This window comes from Camelina sativa, chromosome 3, assembly GCF_030686135.1.
Source record: "Camelina sativa cultivar CO46 ecotype springtype chromosome 3, ASM3068613v1".
Taxonomy (NCBI): Eukaryota; Viridiplantae; Streptophyta; class Magnoliopsida; order Brassicales; family Brassicaceae; genus Camelina; species Camelina sativa.
In genome coordinates, this window is record NC_141882.1 from 26,955,241 (window position 1) to 26,976,206 (window position 20,966).

A 20,966-nucleotide genomic window follows, 5' to 3' on the forward strand; every position below is an offset into this window, starting at 1 on the left:
AAACTCATTTATAAGGCCATCACCAGCAAATGTAACTAAAGAAATTTTCCACTTAAGACTATAAGTCTAGATAGTGCTGGTGAATTTATATCCCAAGCGTTTAATAATAATGGTATGTCCATGGGGGGGGGGGTGTGGACCACCCTGTGGCACATGAACATACAGAGAATGGATTAGATGAATCTTTCATTAAACGCACTTAATAAATTGCTCGACCATTACTCATGAGATCGAAGCTTCTTGTGTCGGCTTGGGGACACACAGTACTACATGCAACAGAACTTATATGCATCAGGCCATCTAGTGAGTATAAATATTCCCAAATGCATAACGGGTCATAAGCCAGACATATCCCATCTAAAATAATATACGGGTGTGCCGTTTATATTGCATCATCACAGAGAACAAAGATGGGACCTCAAAGGAGGATGGGAATATATATTGATATGATTCTCCCACCATTGTTAAGTATCTTGAGCCAACTATGGGTGATTTATATGTGGCCAGATACACGGATTGTCAGTTTGCTGAATCCGAATTCCCTATATAGGGTGGAGAGAAAGACAAGCTGGTCAAAGAAATATTATGGAATCAAACATCCTTAAATTGGCAAGATCCTCGAGATTATACATTTGCAAAAGCTAGCTATTCAATTGCCAAGATTCCTTTAATGACCCAAAGAGAATTATGAAATCGTACATACCAGCTTGTAATGCACCAGTACGTATTGATGTTCAAAAAGGAACACAATAATCAAGTTGCTACAGAGTCTAAATAGACCAAAATGTTCCATAGAAAAGAACCTTCGGAAATCTAAGAAAGGTGCAAATAAAACCGAGGTTAAGGAAAAGTATAGACATGGCCGCGGCAAATCCTAAGGTACCAATAATGAGGTTTGGGACGCTAAACCTCAAGGTCCTTAAGGTATTAATAATAATAAGAGCTCGATAAACTATATCATGTCTAGAATAAAATGGAACTGCAAAGATGTCGACATTAATAATTGCATGCAAGGTAGCACTTGAAGTAAATGAGGATCAGAAACTCACGTCTATATTAGAGTGCACTCAAAGTAAAGATTGGCTAAAATAGAAAGAAGCCATTGACGTGGAGTTAAACTCTTTAAAGAAGAGAAATGTGTTTGGTCCGACCTTAAGGACAACACTTGATATAAACCAGTTGGACATAAGTTGGTCTTTGTAAGAAAGAGAAATTAGAATAATGAAAGCGTGAGATAAAGCACGGCTTATAGCACAAGGATTCTCTCAAAGACCAGGAATAGATTATGAGGAGACTTACTCCCTGTGATGGATGCAACGACTTTAATAAGTCTGGCTATAAAAGAAAAACTGGATTTACGGTTAATGGATGTTAAAACCGTATACTTACATGGTCCACTGGAAAATGAAATGAGATTACCAGAGGGTATAGAGCTCCATTATAAGAGTGGTTCTCGAGAAAATACTGCATAAGTCTAGACAAATACCTTTATGGACTGAAACAAAGTGGGTGTATATGGTACAATAGATTAAGCAAGTACCTAGCCGAAGAAGGCTATAAAATGATTCCATCAGTCCATGTATTTATAAAGAAGTTTGCAAACAAAGGATTTGTGATAATAGCAGTCTATATGGATGATTCAAACATCCTTGGAACCCCTGGTTAAATCGCCCAAACAAGAAAGAAATGAAAGACCTAGGCAAAAGAAAAATTCTGTTTGGGGTTACAACTTGAGTACATAAATGATAGAATCCTTGTGCATCAAATGGCATATACAGAAAAGTACTCAAGAGTTTTAATAAGGACTAAGCTCACCCATTGACTAGCCCAATGGTTGTAAGGAGCATTGATTTGGATAAAGATCCATTGGTCCAAAGAAGGACAATGAGAAAGTTCTCGGTCCTGAAATGCCATACCTCAGTGCTATAGGAGAATTAATCTTGGCTAGCCACACTAGACCAGAGATAAGTTTTGCCGTGAACCTCCTAGCAAGAATTAGTTCTTGACTAACCCAAAGGCACTAGAGTAAAATTAAGTATTTATTATGTTACCTACAAGGAAGGTAAGATTTGGGTTTATATTATACTAACTATAACAAAGAAGGTTTTAGTTGGTATTGTTGATGCAGGTTATAGCAAAGAAGGTTTAGTGCGTTTTGTTCGATGACTCAACATATATGGACGGATAGCGGCATGGACGACAGCAAAGAAGCAACGGTCATATATGAGGACAATTCGGCCTGCACCGCACAACTCAAGGAAGGTTACATCAAGGGAGATCGGAAGAAGCACATCTTACTGAAGTTCAAGTGGTGCAAATTCAATCATGCGACAACTCAGCCGATCTCTTCACCAAAGCATTGCCGACATCAACGTTCAAGAAGCTCACGCACAAGATTGGAATGCGGAGGCTTAAGGACTTGGAGTGATGTTTGGATCAGGGGGAGCAATGTGTGCTGTACTCTTTTTCCTTCACCAAGGTTTTGTCCCATTGGGTTTTCCTGGTAAGGTTTTAATGAGGCAGCATCCCCTAAGCACATTGCAGCGATCCCATCCAACATGGCACGGTCATCTCGTCCAAGGGGGAGTGTTGTAAAACACTTGTGGACTCCATGGACCGGCCCGCTCACAGTCCGTTAGGACATGGCCTTACGGCCCATTTACTGTCCGCACATGTACGGCCCATCGGCCATTGCTTCGCGGCCCATGGCCTTTCTTATGTACTCTATTGCTTTATGGGCTTTAGCCCTTGTACTCTACTATATATATGTAACCTCATTCGATTATCATTAATGAGAACAAGAGATTTCATCCTTCAACTCTCTAGTTTCATAACAGAAAAGAATTAATCATTTTCAATATAGTCAATAATATGTATACCCAAAGGTAACAAATTTATTTGATAAATATATGTGATTTGATTAATTATAAAATTATAAATTTAGCATCATTAAAAGGACTTGTGTTTAAATATTGCCCAAAGGTTATTTAAATTCATGCATTAAATTTAAGTTAGGCCTTAAGAGTCTGTGTAAAATTGTCAAAGCACTAATATGTAAGCATGTTTACATGTTTGCAGCTTCTTCAAACTTATATGCATCTGCTAACTCTGTCGTAAAGTTCAATGGGCTGAACTACGGTGAATGGTCTGACCAGATCCAGATTGCATTGGGTATTATGGCTTTGGACTCTGCAATACTAACGGATGAGGAACCTCCAGCCATTACAGGAGATAGCTCTAAAACTGAAAAGTCTTGTTATGAGATTTGGGAGCGATCTAACAGGCTGAGTTTCAACCTCATAAGAATGAAGATGGCAGAAAGTGTTAAGCCATCTATGCCTAAGACAGAGAAATCAAGGGAATTCATAGAGAAAATTAAGGAGTGTTCACAATCTGATTTGGTTGACAAGTCGATTGTAGGAAGTCTCATGAATGAGCTTACTACGAAAAAGTTTGACTGGTCTCAGCCAATTCATGATCATGTGACCCACATGTCTAACTTGGCAGCAAGGTTGTCAACCTTGGGAATGGAAGTTCATGAGAATTTCTTGGTCCAATTCATTATGAACTCTCTACCTTTTGAGTTTAGCCAGTTCCATGTGAATTACAACACCATTAAAGATAAATGGGACTTTAAGGAGTTAAAGGCTATGTTGGTTCAAGAGGAAGGGAGAATTAAAAAAATGAAGGATAATGTTGTCAATCTTGTGGGCTATGGAAATGCTAGCATCAATAAAGGAAAACCAAGTAGGAAGGACAAGATGAAGGATAAAGCTTTTATGAAAGGCCCTGAAAGTCAAATCCAGAAGGAAAGGAAGTGTTTCTTTTGCAAGAAAATGGGGCACTTCAAGAAAGACTGTCTGAAAGGAAAGGCATGGTTCGAAAAGAAAGATACGCAACATATTTATGTTTGCTCTGAATTGAACCTTGTCGAAGTGCCTAAAAATACTTGGTGGTTAGATACTGGTGCTACTACTCATGTGTCTCATATTAAACAGGGATTCAGTTCGAGTCAACCCATAAGAGGAGCTGAACAATTCTTGTTCATGGGAAACAGAATGAAGGCACGAATTGAAGGTATTGGGACTTATAAGTTGATCTTGGACACTGGATGTCAGGTAGATCTTGAAGGGTGTCTCTATGTACCTGAGTGTGCTAGAAATCTTGTTTCCGTTAGTAGGTTGGACAATTTAGGTTTTGTTTTTAAGATTGGACACGGTGTTTTCTCATTGTACCGAAATGATTACCTTAATGGAAATGGTACTTTGTTTGATTCAGTTTATCGTTTCAATCTTGATATAAAGTTTTATGAATCGTTGTTTAATATTGAAAGTCAAGGCATTAAGCGTAGTGCATCTGATGAAAGTTCAGCTTTTTTGTGGCATCAAAGACTAGGTCACATTTCCAAGGAAAGAATTATGAGGTTGGTAAAGAATGAAATTCTTCCTCACTTGGATTTTAGTGATCTAGATGTGTGTGTAGACTGCATGAAAGGAAATCAGACTAAACACATTACAAAGAAACCAGCCACAAGAAGTACTCAAGTTCTTGATTTAATTCACACCGATATATGTAGTCCGTTTGATGCTCCATCTTGGAGCGGTGAAAAATACTTTATCACCTTTATTGATTACTCACGTTATGGTTATACTTATCTTCTGTATGAAAAATCTCAGTCTGTGAATATCTTAGAGATATTCATTAATGAGGTGGAAAGGCAATTAGATAGAAAAGTAAAAGTAGTGAGATCTGATAGAGGTGGTGAGTTTTATGGAAAATTCACAGAAAATGGAAATTGTCCTGGTCCATTTGCAAAGCTACTTGAGAGTAGAGACATTTGTGCACAATATACAATGCCTGGTACCCCTCAGCAGAATGGTGTAGCTGAGAGGCGGAATCGTACTTTAATGGAAATGGTTAGGAGCATGATAAGTAATAGTTCTTTACCCCTATCATTGTGGACATATGCATTAAAGACTGCAACGTATGTCTTAAACCGGGTTCCTAGTAAGGCAGTTCCTAAGAATCCTTTTGAACTGTGGACGGGAAGGAAACCAAGCTTAAGACATTTACGTGTTTGGGGATGTCCAGCAGAAGTAAAGCCATATAATCCACATGAAAATGAACTTGATTCGAGGACTGTAAGTGGCTATTTTATTGGCTATCCGGAAAAATCAAAGGGGTATGTATTTTACTGTCCTAAGCATAATACGAGAATAGTTGAAACGGGAAATGCTAGGTTCATTGAAAATGGTCAAACTAGTGGGAGTGGTGAACCAAGAAAGGTGGATATTCAAGAAGTTCAGGTTGAAGTTTCTTCACCTGTTGTCACATCTAAGGTTGTTGTTCCTATTGTTTCAGTACAGAAACGACCCGACCCGTTTTTTTTTTTTTTAATAATAAATAATTAAATAATAAATAATAATAAACTACAACTAGTGGTCCCATACCCACTAGACACCTAACCACAACCACAACCAATAGCGGAAATAACCAATACCAATAAATATCCAATAATACTCCAACAATTATAGCATTTAACAATATCCAATAATCAATCAACAGGAAACATAGAACCAGCAACCTAGCAATGTTTCTAATGACCCAACTCTAGCAACCTAGCAATGCCAGACAACATCCAATCGAGTCCCTAGAACATCCTCCTCTTCATTGCCTTGATTCCACGATCACATTTTGCCTTTACCTGCATCACAAACACAAATTGCAATGCATGAGTATTTTATAAACACTCAGTAAGGCAATCCTCCCATCTACTGGGCTATACACACAAGCAATAGAGATACTCTAACCATCAAACAACAATCAACAAACAAACCAGGCTCTACATCGACGGACACAAAGCTTGCATCGACCGACACCAACTGGGGACTGCATCGACCGACGCATAATATGCATCGACCGATGCAAAGTTCACTTACATCGAACGATGCTCCCATTGCTTCGACAGACGCATGCTCGATATTACGCGGAAACCCTAATTGCATCGATCGACGCCTCCACATGGCATCGACCGATGATCTTAGGTCAATCCGCGCCGTCCTCGCACTGCATCGACCGATGCACAATGTGCATCGACCGACGCACATTCCGAGCATTGTTTTCCCTGAAGCTTCTCGCCGGATCTTCATTCCTGCAACCATAAGACTCTATCCTAAGCCACAAGAAAGCCTCACAAGAACATAAACAATGTTCTAACAAGCCAAACAACACATAAACAAACAGATCAGAGAATCTCTAGCTTAGATAAGCCATGGTCATGCACTTACCTTTGCCACAGAAGAAATCTAACCCAAACACAGGAAAAAAACGCTCCTAGGAAGCTCCTACAACGATCCCAGCTATAGATCTCTACAGAAACAGCTTCCAACTCCAAGAAATCACCAAAAACACTCAAGAACACCAAGAACTCTTCTCTCTCTCTTTCGTTTCTCTCAAAAGCGGTCAAAGTCGACTAATGAGACAAAAGAAACAATTTAAGGGTTTTACTTTTCCCTTTGCCCAAAACACAGCGTTTAACTTAAGTCAAAACGCAAAAGCTGAACCTGCATCGACCGATGCTCCTCCAACATCGACCGATGCAAATCCCCAAACCAAGATTTCAGTTCACGGATGTTACAAGTACAGTCAAATGAGGCAATAGAACAACATGATGATGTACCAATCCTCATAGATGAAGAGACAATTAATGAACTTGTCGCTATTCATGAAGAAAATGGTGTACCACAAGAACCATTAACGCGATCTGGAAGGAACCTTAGATCTGCCATTTCAAATGACTATGTGGTTTATGCTGTTGAAAGTGAATGTGACTTTAAGCATTGACGAAGACCCGAACATATTCCAAAAAGCCTTGGAAAGTGACAATTCTGAAAAACGGTATATTGCCGCGAAAGAAGAAATAAAATCTATGGGTGATAATAATGTTTGGGACTTAGTAAAGTTGCCAAATGGTTTCAAAACTGTTGGTTCTAAATGGGTCTTTAAGACTAAACGCGAATCGAAAGGTAACATTGAAAGATACAAGGCTCGCCTTGTTGCCAAAGGTTTCACCCAAAAAGATGGTATTGACTATAAAGAGACCTTCTCTCCAGTTTCAAAGAAGGATTCTCTTAGAATTGTTTTGGCTTTGGTGGCTCATTATGATCTGGAGCTTCACCAAATGGATGTGAAAATCGCCTTTTTGAATGGAGAGCTTGAGGAAGAAGTATATATGGATCAGCATGAAGGGTTTGTGGCCACAGGAAATGAACATCTGGTGTGTAAGCTGAAAAAATCAATATATGGACTTAAACAAGCTTCCAGACAATGATATTTGAAATTTAATAATACCATTACGTCATATGGGTTTGTAGAGGTTATCTTTGACCGATGCATCTACATAAAGATCAGTGGGAGCAAGTTTGTAATTTTAGTCTTATATGTTGATGATATTTTGCTTGCTGCGAATGATATGGGTATGCTACATGATATAAAGAAATATCTATCTAAGAATTTTGAAATGAAAGATATGGGCGAGGCATCTTATGTGATCGAAATAGAAATAAGTCGAGATAGATCACAAGGATTGCTAAGTTTGTCTCAGAAAGGATATATCAATAAGGTCTTAGAGAGATATTGAATGAGTAAATGCTCTGCTAGTAAAATTCCAATTCAGAAAGGGGACAAGTTCATTAAAATGCAATGTCCAAGAAATGAATTGGAACGTAAAGAAATGGAAAGAATTCCTTATTCATAAGTGGTTGGGAGTTTTGCTATTGGTATGTTGGGTCGATATCAAAGTAATCCCGGAATGGACCACTGGAAGGCTGCAAAGAAGGTTCTCAGATTCAGACTATGCCGGATGCGTTGATAGTAGGAAATCGACGTTTGGATATTTGTTCTTGTTAGCTGGAGGAGCAATATCGTGGAAAAGTGGAAAGCAGACTGTCATTGCTTCTTCCACTATGGAGACCGAATTTGTGGCATGCTTTGAGGCCACAATTCATTCATTGTGGCTGCGGAACTTTATCTCAGGGCTTCGGATTGTCGACAACATAGAATAGCCGCTGAAAATTTACTGTGATAATTCCGCAGCTGTCTTTTTTTCAAAGAATGACATGTACTCAAAAGGTGCTAAACACATGGAGATAAACTACTTGTCTGTCAAAGAAGAAGTGCGGAAACGTAGAGTGTCTTTTGAGCATATTAGGACGGATATGATGGTTGCAGTTCCGCTAACTAAGGGATTACCAGCCAATGTGTTCATTGGCCATGTAGAGCGTATGAGTGTTATAGATAAGACCATGTTGTTTTAATTATAGGATGCTTATTATGTATGAGACACTATGAATTCACTTAAAGTTATGTTTCTGTTTTTATTATACATGTTATCATTAAAGTAAGTGTACACATTTATGGTATATAGATAACATAACTGTTTTGAGAATTAAAAGTTTTTCTCAATATGAAAGAATAATATAAAATGGGAATTAATTTATGATACATGGAAGGGAGCATGTCGTCAATGATGTGTGACCGCCATGATTCGATCAGTTTGATTTTATTTAAGTCATTAAAGGTTAAGAGAACTTGATATTAAAGTGCACATTAAAGTTATTAAACCATAAGTTGACACAAATGCCAAGTGGGAGAATGTAAGAATATTTTATATTCTATGTGGCCTATGTGTCTTTTGGTTTAATAATAAAGTTCAAGTTATATTTAACATTGTAGATTCTAATATTAAAGACGACCCCGTGATGAATCAGTTTCGATTAATGTATTAGAATTTGGGTGTATTGATAACCCTCTTCCCTTCTCTTAATTATATTATATAAGTAATATATATACATGTATATGTTATGTATATGCATTATTAAGGGGTGCTATTACTAACCAGTACAATTAAGGGGTGTTGTTACGAACCAGTACAATTAAGGGGTGCTATTACGAACCAGTACATCTCTTCAAATGTGACTGTATATACATGTATATATATATATATATGTGGCTGTTGAATCATTACGGCAACGGTTGTGTTCTCATAACGTGAGAAACACTACCACACCAAATTCACAACAGAAAAGAGATTAGTGATTTTCTTCATTAAAGATCACGTAAAAGCAATAAAGAGTAAGGGAAGAGAAAATCAATTACTGAAGACTTGGATCCATCATCAAGCATAGAGAAAGCAATGGATCAAGGTTAGTGTTTCTTTTTCTCTAATAAAATGTTCATGGTTGAATTAGATCAAATCTAGATGATCTTTGGGATGTGTAGATTTCATGAATATAGAAATCTAAATTTATAACATGAACATCAGATCTTGGTGAATTGATAAAGGAATCAAAGCTAATTATCTGGGATGAAGCATCAATGATGAGCAAGTATTGTTTTGAAACCTTGGATAGAAGTTTCAAAGATGTACTTGAAGATGATAAGCCTTTTGGAGGAAATTTCATTCTTTTTGGTGGTGACTTTAGGCAAATTCTTCCTGTTATAAATGGAGCTGGAAGAGAAGAAATTGTTAATGCTTCGCTTAACTCATCATCTATTTGGGATCATTGCAAAGTGTTGAGATTGACAAAGAACATGAGGCTGATGCAAGACATAAGTGTCAATGAAGCAAGGGATATTGAGGAATTTTCAAAATGGATTCTTGCTCTTGAAGAAGGAAAACTTAATCTACCAAATGATGGAGTTACTGAAACTGATATACCAGAGGATTTTATAATCACTGAGAGTGAAAGTCCTATAGAATCCATTATTCATTCCATTTATGGCAAGTCATACGCTGAAGAGAACGATGCTTTGTTCTTCCAAGAAAGAGCTATATTGTGCCCTACAAATGATGATGCGAATTCAATCAACGAGCACATGATTGCAACACTAAAAGGTAAGTATCAAGACCACTACTTCTATAATAAACTACGTACATGCTATGATTTTACATTAATTGTGAAGTTTACTCGGGCTTTGCATTTTTTTGTTTTGTTTTTTGGTTTGTTCATAGGTGAAGAGAGAGTTTACCTTAATTCTGATTCAATTGACCCTTCCGACAAAAGAGCTAAAAAAAATCCAGTGTATAGTCCAGATTTCTTGAATAATATCAAGGTTTCAGGATTATCAAATCATAGTCTTAGACTTAAGATAGGTTGTCCGGTCATGTTGTTGAGAAATATAGATCCAAATGGAGGGTTGATGAATGGGACTAGGTTACAAATAACTCAGATGGTTGATCATGTTTTAGAAGCTAGGATCATCACTGGAACTAGAATTGGTCACATTGTGCTTATTCCTAGGATGTTATTGTCGCCATCAGACACTAGATTGCCTTTCAAGCTGCGTCGAAGACAGTTTCCTTTATCAGTTGCTTTTGCTATGACCATCAACAAAAGTCAAGGCCAAAGTTTAACCTCTGTAGGGTTGTACTTGCCAAGACCGGTTTTTTCTCAAAGACAACTCTATGTGGCAATGTCGAGGGTGAAATCAAAAGCAGGTTTGAAGTTGCTTATTACATATAACAAAGGGAAGCCACAAAAAAAACAATGAATGTTGTTTTCAAAGAGGTTTTCCAAAACCTCCGCTAGCTATATTTAGGGGATGTTATTGGAGAGGTGATTTCTAAATCCAAATGGAATTGTAAATTCTAGAAATCAAAATACAAGGATTTTGAAATAACATGTTTTATCCTTGGATTTGAACTCTTCTATTTTACACTTTCAAATCCATTCAAATCCATTTAAAACATACTGTGGATTTTGAAATCCAAAAACAAATAATTAAGTGAATAACATGGGATTTTAGCAAGTATTTGTAAATCATAGAACCAATAACACCTAATTTTGATAAGTATTTTAAAATCAATGATTGAATAACACATGATTTTTGTTTGGATTTTCAAATCCATTAAAATCATAGAACCAATAATTCCCTCTTAATTTTTTTGTTTACATGTTAGTTATGTCTTTGTACTTATATCAGAACTATAGTAAGGATGTTGTTTTTCTAAACAAAGGTTTAAACTATTTCATTCATTGTTACACCAGTTTTTTTATTGATGTCGTTTTCTCAATAAACATTTTAAAAATTGCTAAGATTCTAAACCAACAATTTCAGTCACAAACTATTATAAATAATTGCAAATTTTACTAAAATAAAATATTCAACCCATAACCCATAGTATACCGCAGGTTAGTACCTAGTAGATTAGTGTTTCTTATAGCAAGAAATAAGAATGCGTCAAAGATGAATAACCCACGTACCCAACAGTCCAACGCAACTCACCTTATCCCGTGACTCTCATATGTTAGGCTGAGAAAACATAAAATTTAACCAATTATATTATAAACATATGATTCAAGGAAAACTATGCAGAACACAACTTGTTAAAAGTTGCTTTACTAATTTATTTTGAGTTTTTTTGGCTATCTATTTCTTTATATAATAATATGGAAGAGTAGGACATCTGATATTTTTTTTTAATACATACATGTGTACTTACTTGATAATGGCTTTAAATTAACTCAAATTTAGCAAAACTTATTCTTCATGGATTTGTTTCCCCCTTTTCGATGGCTAAATCCAAAAATTGCACTCAATTGTGGTATGTGAATGATTGCCACGTTACCCAAAACAAGAATTCCCAAATTTTGTCTTTATATATGTAAGAATTTATTAAAGAATCTAGGTCCGTTTCCATTAGGTAAGGAAAAAGTTACAAAAACTCGTAATTGAAAATGAAAAGGATTCAGATAAATTCTAAAAATTTAATTCAAAAAGTTTTGTTTTTACTTAACAAGAGAAAGGGAAAGTGACACTTTCAATCTCTGGCAATCAATGATTACATGCACTGAAAACCATAAAGATAACGCTCACTTTTACCACCCCTTAATTATTAGTCAGTTAAGATAATCACAAGTTAATTAAGGATCCTAATTCCACCTTTTTGTTCTTTTCATAATCAGAGTAACAACTTCTTCAAATTTTTTTTTAAACAACAATGGAAAAAACTTAGATCAATAAACGAGAGAGATCACATAATTAAATTACTTAATTAGTGAGAGATACTATACTTTGGGTTAAGTTGTAACAAACCAATTGTTTTTGGCATTTCCTCTCTGTTAAATTCATTCTCCAAAATATTTAATCACTCTTTTTTTTTCCCATAAAAAAGAGAATTTACATGATACTGAAGTAACATTTAGTTTGGATAGAAATGATCAAATTTTCTTAAATTGAAATCGTTTCGTCCACTTTAAAATATCAGGAATAATTTATTATGTAGTTATATTTGAAAGTTTTAGTATTTCTATTGTTATTATTTGTTGTTTCTATGAAAAACTAAGATATAAAAACCTTTAATTTTCATTCACTAAATCTATAATTTCAAATTACCATTGAATGTAACGTATGATTCTCTGTATTTGATTAATAAAGTAGGAATATTGTTTACCACAGTATGACAAGTGTCACTAGCTTTAAATTATAAATGAAACAAACATTTTGAAACAGAATTTGGATGAATTTCTCATACTACATAATATGATATGATTCTCATCTATTATATTGTAAGGATTAACTAAGTAAAATTAAATTAAATTTCTTAAGAGTATTCTTGAAGACCATAACGACGTTGTAGCTCTATAAAACTAAGATGTAAAAACATGACATTCAGAGAAAGCAGAATAGAGTAAATAAAAGCGGCTACTATTTAAATCTTGAGACCACCCTCATGCATACGGTAGCTATGCACCTTCATCATTGTTCTAACCATTAAGTGTTTTTCTAGAATTTTTTTTTCTTAATAACTCGATTTGAAATGCGTTTTCTTAATAAATATTGATAGTCAATAAAATTTTTATACATACATAAACTTGTTTACTGATGAGTTCTTAAAAAACTACTCCCTCCGTTTCAAACTATAAAATGTTTTAGCCAAAGCACGCATAATTAGACATGTTTACTTTTAAAAAGTTTAACCAATCATAAACAAGACTGCATAAATAAATAAATAAAAAATTAAAAATTTGTCTAAAAATAGTTTAGAAAATTGAAAACATCTTATATTATGAAACAAACAAAAACCTCTAAAACATCCTATATTATGAAACGGAGGGAGTAGTAAATGTAACTAAACTCTCCAGAAAAAGAAAAAAAAAAAACAGCCTCACATCAAACCATCACAAAATTCTAATTATATTTTGTTAAATATATCTAACTATATATTATATTTTGAAATTTTATGCATTTTTAGTTGATAAATTAATTTTAATAATTAATTCACTAATTCTGAGACAGATAAGAAATTTGGAAATTGGAATGAAGTAATATTAAGTTTAAAAAAAATTGGAGACCATTTGTCGGCATTTCCAATGAAAAAGTATAGGCACAATATTATCTTTAAACGTTTCAAAGAAAAGAAAGAAGAAAATCTTCATATACAACTTGTATAATACAACTGTTATTCTGATTAATGAACTGTTCTTTATCTATTATTTTTATAAAAAACAGAAAATCTGACTAAATTATTCGAACGTTGAGAAATTTAATTCGATAAAAACAAATTAGGATGTGGTGACTCATACGCCAATTGGTTGTCTTATAAGTTAAATTCTGGTTTTCACAAAAAAGAAACCATAATTTTATTGTGTCTATATATATATGAGAAAGTTGAACGTAACAACACACAGCATTTTTTCATCGCAAGGACAAAATGAGTTTTGAAGATGGTGCAAAGACAAAAGAGTTTTGATGATGGTGCATGGAATGCAATTTATTTTAACTGAATTGATTATTGACGTCACTAAAATACACTGAGTTTTTGAGAGCTTTCATGAATTTCACATTCAAGTTTATTTTTAAATTATGCTTTTTTATGCCTGAATATGGATTGTAATACCATGTAAGTGGTGATTTTTTCAAGGCTAATTAATTCACAAATTTTGTTAGCTTTCTTAAATAACAGTCCATTACCCATGACTAGACAACAGGTTATCGGGCACTACAAATCAAATCTTAACGAAAAATTTAGTAGTATAAATTAATTTTATTCATACACGAATATTGAATCTGCATATAATAATTAATAATATTGATAGGATCATACAAATACATTGGATTTTAACTTTAATTATTATCCTATGATTTTATTGAACTATGTTAAATACTATACTAGTCTTATCCATAAATATAAAAATAATTTATTAATTATAATGGTTATTAATTTATTGAAGATTAATATATAGAAGTTTCACCAGATATAAAAAGAAATATATGAATTTAATTTAACCAAGTTGACTGAAATTAAGAATGATATATTTTGAGAGATACCAAATTAGCGACTTTATCAAATTTAGAGTATATTAGTAATTTCATATAATTATGAAGTCATGCTTTTTTTATTTTACTTGGATATGGTTGTATATATATTGAATTACTTACCTAACTTTTTTCAACAACATGCATTATATGAATTGGAATTCTTAAAATTATCATTCTAAATTACTAAATCAATTATTTAGTCATTTATTTATTTATTATGGAAAATAGATATATACCGCATGTATAATATATATACATATATAGAGAGAAACCGCGTATTAATTTATGACCACTTTTTACCATAACTAATATTAAGAAAGAAATCTCTGTTTTACAGAAATTCATGAAATTGAAAGAGAAATATTCTTTAAGAACTTCACAAAAAAAGAATTGAACCTTTTTTTATGTTGATTTCCTAGTAACGGCTTTGTCTTATGATTATATTTTGGGGTTTTGCTATGAGCTCACTTAACTCTCTCTATATATATGCTCTCCTATTTCTCTTTCTTTCACCATCTTTAAACGTCTCTTTCTCTTTGTTCTTCTAGCTCTCTCTCTCTCTCTCTCTCTCTCTCTCTCTCTCTCTCTCTCTCTCTCTCTTCATATAAGACATTCATAAAAGCACAATAAAAACAATAAAACAAAAAAGGTACAATGAGCATTCAAATTAATATGACTAATGCTCAAGAGGGATTTGTGTGGGGGATATCCAATTCTGATGATTCAAAAGGCGGTTGTAGAAAAATTGAGAAATCACCTCCGTCGCAACCTTCTCATCCGTCATCAGAAATCCAGACTGATGCGGTTAGAAAGGTCGCAAAAGGAAAGAAAAGGACGAAAAGAAGTGATGAAAATGATGTAGAAGAATCACATGATCATGAAACACATATATGGACTGAGAGAGAAAGGAGGAAAAAGATGAGGGACATGTTTGCTAAACTACATGCTTTGCTTCCCCAACTTCCTCCTAAGGTATTGATTTAACAATAAAAACATATTCTTGATTTTTTTTTCATCGGGCATGAAAATTATATTGATTATATTACGATCGGTGATTTCACACAATTTTGTGTATGAACTATACTCATCATATATAACTGGAGAAATTCAATTTCATGCGGAAAATAACATTCGATTTTTGAACAAAATTTTAGTCTTATCCAGTGTTCAAGAAAGCGCTAGGCGGTATTTGGGAAGTGACCCAACGCCTAGAGCCTAAAACGCCTAATTGAGGCCTAGACGGTAGGCAGTTTAGGAGTTTACAACATACAAAATTATATGCTAGAAAAATAAAAAATAAAAAATCATAAATAAAAGTAGGAAAAATACATTTATTTAAGTTACATTAACTAGATATAAACGTTTATAATTACGTATACATATATAAAACTTAATAATTTAAATATATAGAGTTAAAAATCAAAAATAAATATTTAAATAAAATTTATGTAATTTTAAGCGGTTCAAGTGGGCATTTAGGCGTCTGCTGAGTGCCTAGCACCTAAACGGCGCCTAGGCGGACGCCTAGACCGCTTTCTTGAACACTGGTCTTATCCAATTGCAAAAATTATATATATATATATATATATATATATATATATATATATATATATATTGTGAAACCAAATAATATAAAACTAATATATTTAGTTTCATTATGCAGATTTCCTTCTTTTCTTTATTTTTTTGATACTATTTTATCTCCAATCATAAACATAGACGATATTTTATAATAAAATTATTTTTATGCTAACTTAACACAACATTCTCTTATGTTTCTTTCTCTTTCGTATTGTCATGTTTGATTTCAATTTATTCAATAGCTTACGCTTGTTCCTTTTCATGTTTTGTTTCAAAACTTTTTGTTTTGTATAAACAATTAGATCCAATGTATGTCACTTTTGTTGTATGTCTTTGTCCCATTTTTTCATAATTTTCATTATACCAAGACCACCTTAAACTATTTGCAAACTCTATAGAATATTGTTTTATATTTGATATTTTTCTTGAGTTTTTTAAAATACATTATAATCAGAACCCTATTTGAATCCACCGATTGCACATGGGAAAAAAGGCTCCGGTTTTAAGGCACTATAAAAGTACATAAAATAAAATTTTAACTAATATGTACATTTATGTGTCGGATATCTAGTGTTTATATAAGAATCATATATTCTAATATTTTAAGTTTTGATCCACAGACAGACAAATCAACAATTGTGGATGAAGCGGTGAGTTCCATTAAATCCCTTGAACAAACTCTACAAAAGCTCCAATTGCAAAAGCTCGAGAAACTTCACTACTCTTCTGCCTCAACAAGCACAACTCCTGCTACAACTTTTGCATATGGTCCATCTTCATCCTCTTCTCCTGCAACAACTCTCCCCACCCCAATATCAAACCATCCCCAAATCCTTACTATAGGTGCCGCTGTAGAAGATTCTTACTGTCCTGCAGCTTTCTTGGCCGATCAGATACCTTCTTCCAGCGCTGTTGCTGTTAACATGCCTTACCCTTGTAATGATCCGATCGTGGCTTTCGATACTTGGTCTTCACGCAACGTTGTGCTGAATATTTGTGGAAATGAAGCTTTCTTCAATTTGTGTGTCCCTAAGGGCAAATTAGGGGTTTTCACTTCGGTTTGTTACTTGTTTGAGAAGTTTAACTTGGAGGTTTTGTTTGCTAATGTCTCTTCTAACGTTTTTGGGAGCACCTACATGATCCAAGCACAGGTAACTATAACTTGTACATATTTAAACATTATTATCATATGATATGTGCATGGTGATATATACTATTTATGATGGTCCTTTTAACTGTAATGAAACAGGTAAATCCGAGTTATGCAAATCAGCTATTGGGAAATGGGGTTGGAGTAGGGGAGATTTTCAAGCAAGTTGCTCAAGAACTGGTGTTGTATTTTTCATCTCCATAAATCATAACTGGCTGCATCTGTTTAAATTTAATGCATTTTCAGGGTTTGTTTTTTGTGCAAAGTCCCATCTCTTTTGCTTATGCAGAGAGATTCGCTTGGATTTTTCACTTCAAACCCCATTTAAAAAAAAAACAAAGAGAAGAGATAACTAGCTTCTTTAAACATTGTTGTCTAGTGACTTTTTCGTAATTTTATTTTTATATCCTTATGAATCAATGTATTGGCAAATGTTTTCCAATGAAACATTTATTAAGTGCACCAACTTTTTGAAGGTTAATTGTTTTAAGGTACATTTCTATTTTACACCCCAAACCAATACTTACAGTGTTCAAAAAAACAGACTAGACGGTCGTCTAGGCATTATGCACTCAGTCAACACCTAGATAATCGCATGGACCGTCTAAAATGATAGGTTTCGTTTTAATATATATATTTTTGTTGTAAACATAGAGAATAGGGGAACGATTCTTTCTTTCTTTTTTCATCTAATTATAGGATATATATTAGGATTTATTTCTTACACTAATATTAATAGATCCTAGAATGGGCATCCATATAATACATAATATTATTCATAACACTACTTCTTGGATGAACATTATAAAAATGTAGTTTCAAATGCGCATATGAGATACTGACTCATTATCAACATAAACGCTTTGTAATGAAGTCATCATAACTCTAGTATGTCTACTGCTACACTTTTTTAATCTTTTGTAAGCCTTCTTAACTCTTGTAAACTGTATAACCTTTTCAAACCAACCATCGACAACCAAGGTTTTACACCCTAAACCCGAAGTAACTCTTGAAACCGGTTACCAAACCTTATGGATACGAGAATTCCTTACCATCTCAAAGGAAAAAATATAGTCCCTAGTTTCTCTCCTCTTACTCGGAAAATAATTCAAGCCCCAGAACTGGATATACCTCTACCCCGATTGAAAAGAAAACTCCCTTACCCTCATGGACCATCTAACCAACCCTTCTGCCCAGCGACTCTGGTCTCTCTTTCTTTTCCTAGTCAACTGGTAGAATGTGAAAGGTTAAGATTTTGACATTTTTTGATATTTTTTACCAAGTAGAACCTATATAGGCCGATCGGTCGTCCAACTATCATTTTGATATTTTTTGCCACCAAAAAGTTTAAACAAAAAAAAAGGTATACAATTAAAAAGAATTATTGCAACTTAACGTTAATGTTTTCGTCTAATAAATTTGGTAATGGTAGTACCAGTTTGAAACTATTCGACTGTTGTTAAATAATTAAATAAAGCTATAAGTACTGTTTTCATAATATTTTCTATTACAACTTAAACACGTTAGTCTTATAATTGAACAATTAAATTAATGATTTTTTCCAATGTTGTTTAACAAAGTGTTCTTTAGTAGTATTTTGTTTAGTCTTTTTTTATATCAAGAAATAAGAATGCTCCAAACATAAATAACCCGCGTACCCAACACAACTCAACTTATCCCATGACTCTAATAGGTTAGGCTGAGAAAACATAAAATTTAACCAATGATATTATAAACATATGATTCAAGGAAAACTATGCAGAACAAAACTTGTTAAAAGTTGCTTTACTAATTTATTTTGTGTTTTTTTTGGCTATCTATTTCTTTATATAACAATATGGAAGAGTAATAAATCTGATATTTTTTTTATACATACATGTGTAATTACTTGATAATGGCTTTAAATTAACTCAAATTTAGCAAAACTTATTCTTCATGGATTTGTTTCCCCCTTTTCCATGGCTAAATCCAAAAATTGCACTCAATTGTGGTATGTGAATGATTGCCACGTTATCCAAAACAAGAATTCCCAAATTTTTTCTTTATATATATAAGAATTTATTAAATAATCTAGGTCCGTTTCCATTAGGTAAGGAATAAGTTACAAAAACTCGTAATTAAAAAAGAAAAGGATTCAGACAAATTCTAAAAATTTAAATCGAAAAGTTTTGTTTTTACGTAAAAAGAGAAAGAGAAAGTGACACTTTCAATCTCTGGCAATCAATCATTACATGCACTGAAAACCATAAAGATAACGCTCACTTTTACCACTCTTTAATTTTTAGCCAGTTAAGATATTCACAAGTTATTAAGGATTCCACCATTTTGTTCTTTTCATAATCAGAGTAACAACTTCTTCATTTTTCTGTTTTTTAAACAATGGGAACAACTTAGATCAATCAAACGAGAGAGATCACATAAAATTACTTAATTAGTGAGAGATACTATACTTTGGCTTAAGTTATAACAAACCAATTCTTTTTGACATTTCCTCTCTATTAAGGTTAGTCTCCAAAATATTTAATCACTCTTTTTTTTTCACATATAAAATAGAATTTACATGATACTGAAGTAACATTTAATTTGGATAGAAATGACCAGATTTTCTTAAACCCAAATCATTTCGGCCACTTAAAAATATCGGGAATATTTGATTATGTAGTTATATTTGAAAGTTTTAGCATTTCTATTGTTATTATTTTTGGTTTCTATGAAAAACGAAGATATAAAAACTTTTAATTTTCATTCACCAAATATATAATTTAAAATTACCATTGAATGTAACGTATGATTCTCTGTATTTTATTAATAAAGTAGGAATATTGTTTACCGTAGTATGACAAGTGTCACTAGCTTTAAATTATAAATGAAACAAACATTTTGAAACAGAATTTGGATGAATTTCTCATACTACATAATATGATATGATTCTCATCTATGATAATGTAAGGCTTAACTAAGTAAAATAAAATTTAATTTCTTAAGAGTATACTTGAAGACCATAACGACGTTGTAGCTCTATAAAATTAAGATGTAAAAACATGACATTCAGAGAAAGCGGAATAGAGTAAATAAAAAACGGCTGCTATTGAAATCTTGAGACCACCCTCATGCATACCTTCATCATTGTTCTAACCATTAAGTGTTTTTTTAGAAATTTTTCTTAATAACTCGATTTGAAATAACTCTTTTGATAGTCAATAATTTATATACATACATAAAATTGTTTACTGATGAGTTCCTAAACAACTAGTAAATGTAACTAAACTCACCAGAAAAAGAAAAAAAAAACAGCCTCACATCAAACCATCACAAAATTCTAATTACATTTTGTTAAATATATCTAACTATATATTATATTTTGAAATTTTATGCATTTTTAGTTGATAAATTAATTTTAATAATTAATTCACTAATTCTGAGACAGATAAGAAATTTGGAAATTGGAATGAAGTAATATTAAGTTTAAAAAAAAATGGAGACCATTTGTCGGCATTTCCAATGAAAAAGTATAGGCACAATATTATCTTTAAACGTTTCAAAGAAAAGAAAGAAGAAAATCTTCATATACAACTTGTATAATACAACTGTTATTCTGATTAATGAACTGTTCTTTATCTATTATTTTTATAAAAAACAGAAAATCTGACTAAATTATTCGAACGTTGAGAAATTTAATTCGATAAAAACAAATTAGGATGTGGTGACTCATACGCCAATTGGTTGTCTTATAAGTTAAATTCTGGTTTTCACAAAAAAGAAACCATAATTTTATTTTGTCTATATATATATGAGAAAGTTGAACGTAACAACACACAGCATTTTTTCATCGCAAGGACAAAATGAGTTTTGAAGATGGTGCAAAGACAAAAGAGTTTTGATGATGGTGCATGGAATGCAATTTATTTTAACT

General features: G+C 33.1%; 3 protein-coding genes across 3 annotated transcripts; all 3 read left to right on the top strand.

The window, feature by feature from the left end:
• The first annotated feature begins 7,712 nt into the window (after nt 1–7,712).
• On the top strand, nt 7,713–8,063 carry LOC147947745 (secreted RxLR effector protein 161-like). The gene has a single exon (XM_087507431.1). It carries the CDS (start codon nt 7,713–7,715, stop codon nt 8,061–8,063), a length of 351 nt encoding a protein of 116 aa, XP_087363557.1.
• Nucleotides 8,064–8,141: 78 nt separating this feature from the next.
• Nucleotides 8,142–10,551, top strand: LOC147947746 (uncharacterized). Its single transcript, XM_087507432.1, has 3 exons — nt 8,142–8,280; nt 9,323–9,895; nt 10,013–10,551. The coding sequence occupies exons 1-3, from the start codon at nt 8,142–8,144 to the stop codon at nt 10,549–10,551; spliced, it is 1,251 nt and encodes a 416-aa protein (XP_087363558.1).
• Nucleotides 10,552–14,833: 4,282 nt separating this feature from the next.
• LOC104777896 (transcription factor bHLH95-like) lies at nt 14,834–17,515 on the top strand. The gene is made up of 3 exons (XM_010502224.3): nt 14,834–15,294; nt 16,524–17,054; nt 17,153–17,515. Exons 1-3 carry the CDS (start codon nt 14,977–14,979, stop codon nt 17,255–17,257), a joined length of 954 nt encoding a protein of 317 aa, XP_010500526.1. The 5' UTR covers nt 14,834–14,976; the 3' UTR covers nt 17,258–17,515.
• The last annotated feature ends 3,451 nt before the right edge of the window (nt 17,516–20,966 follow it).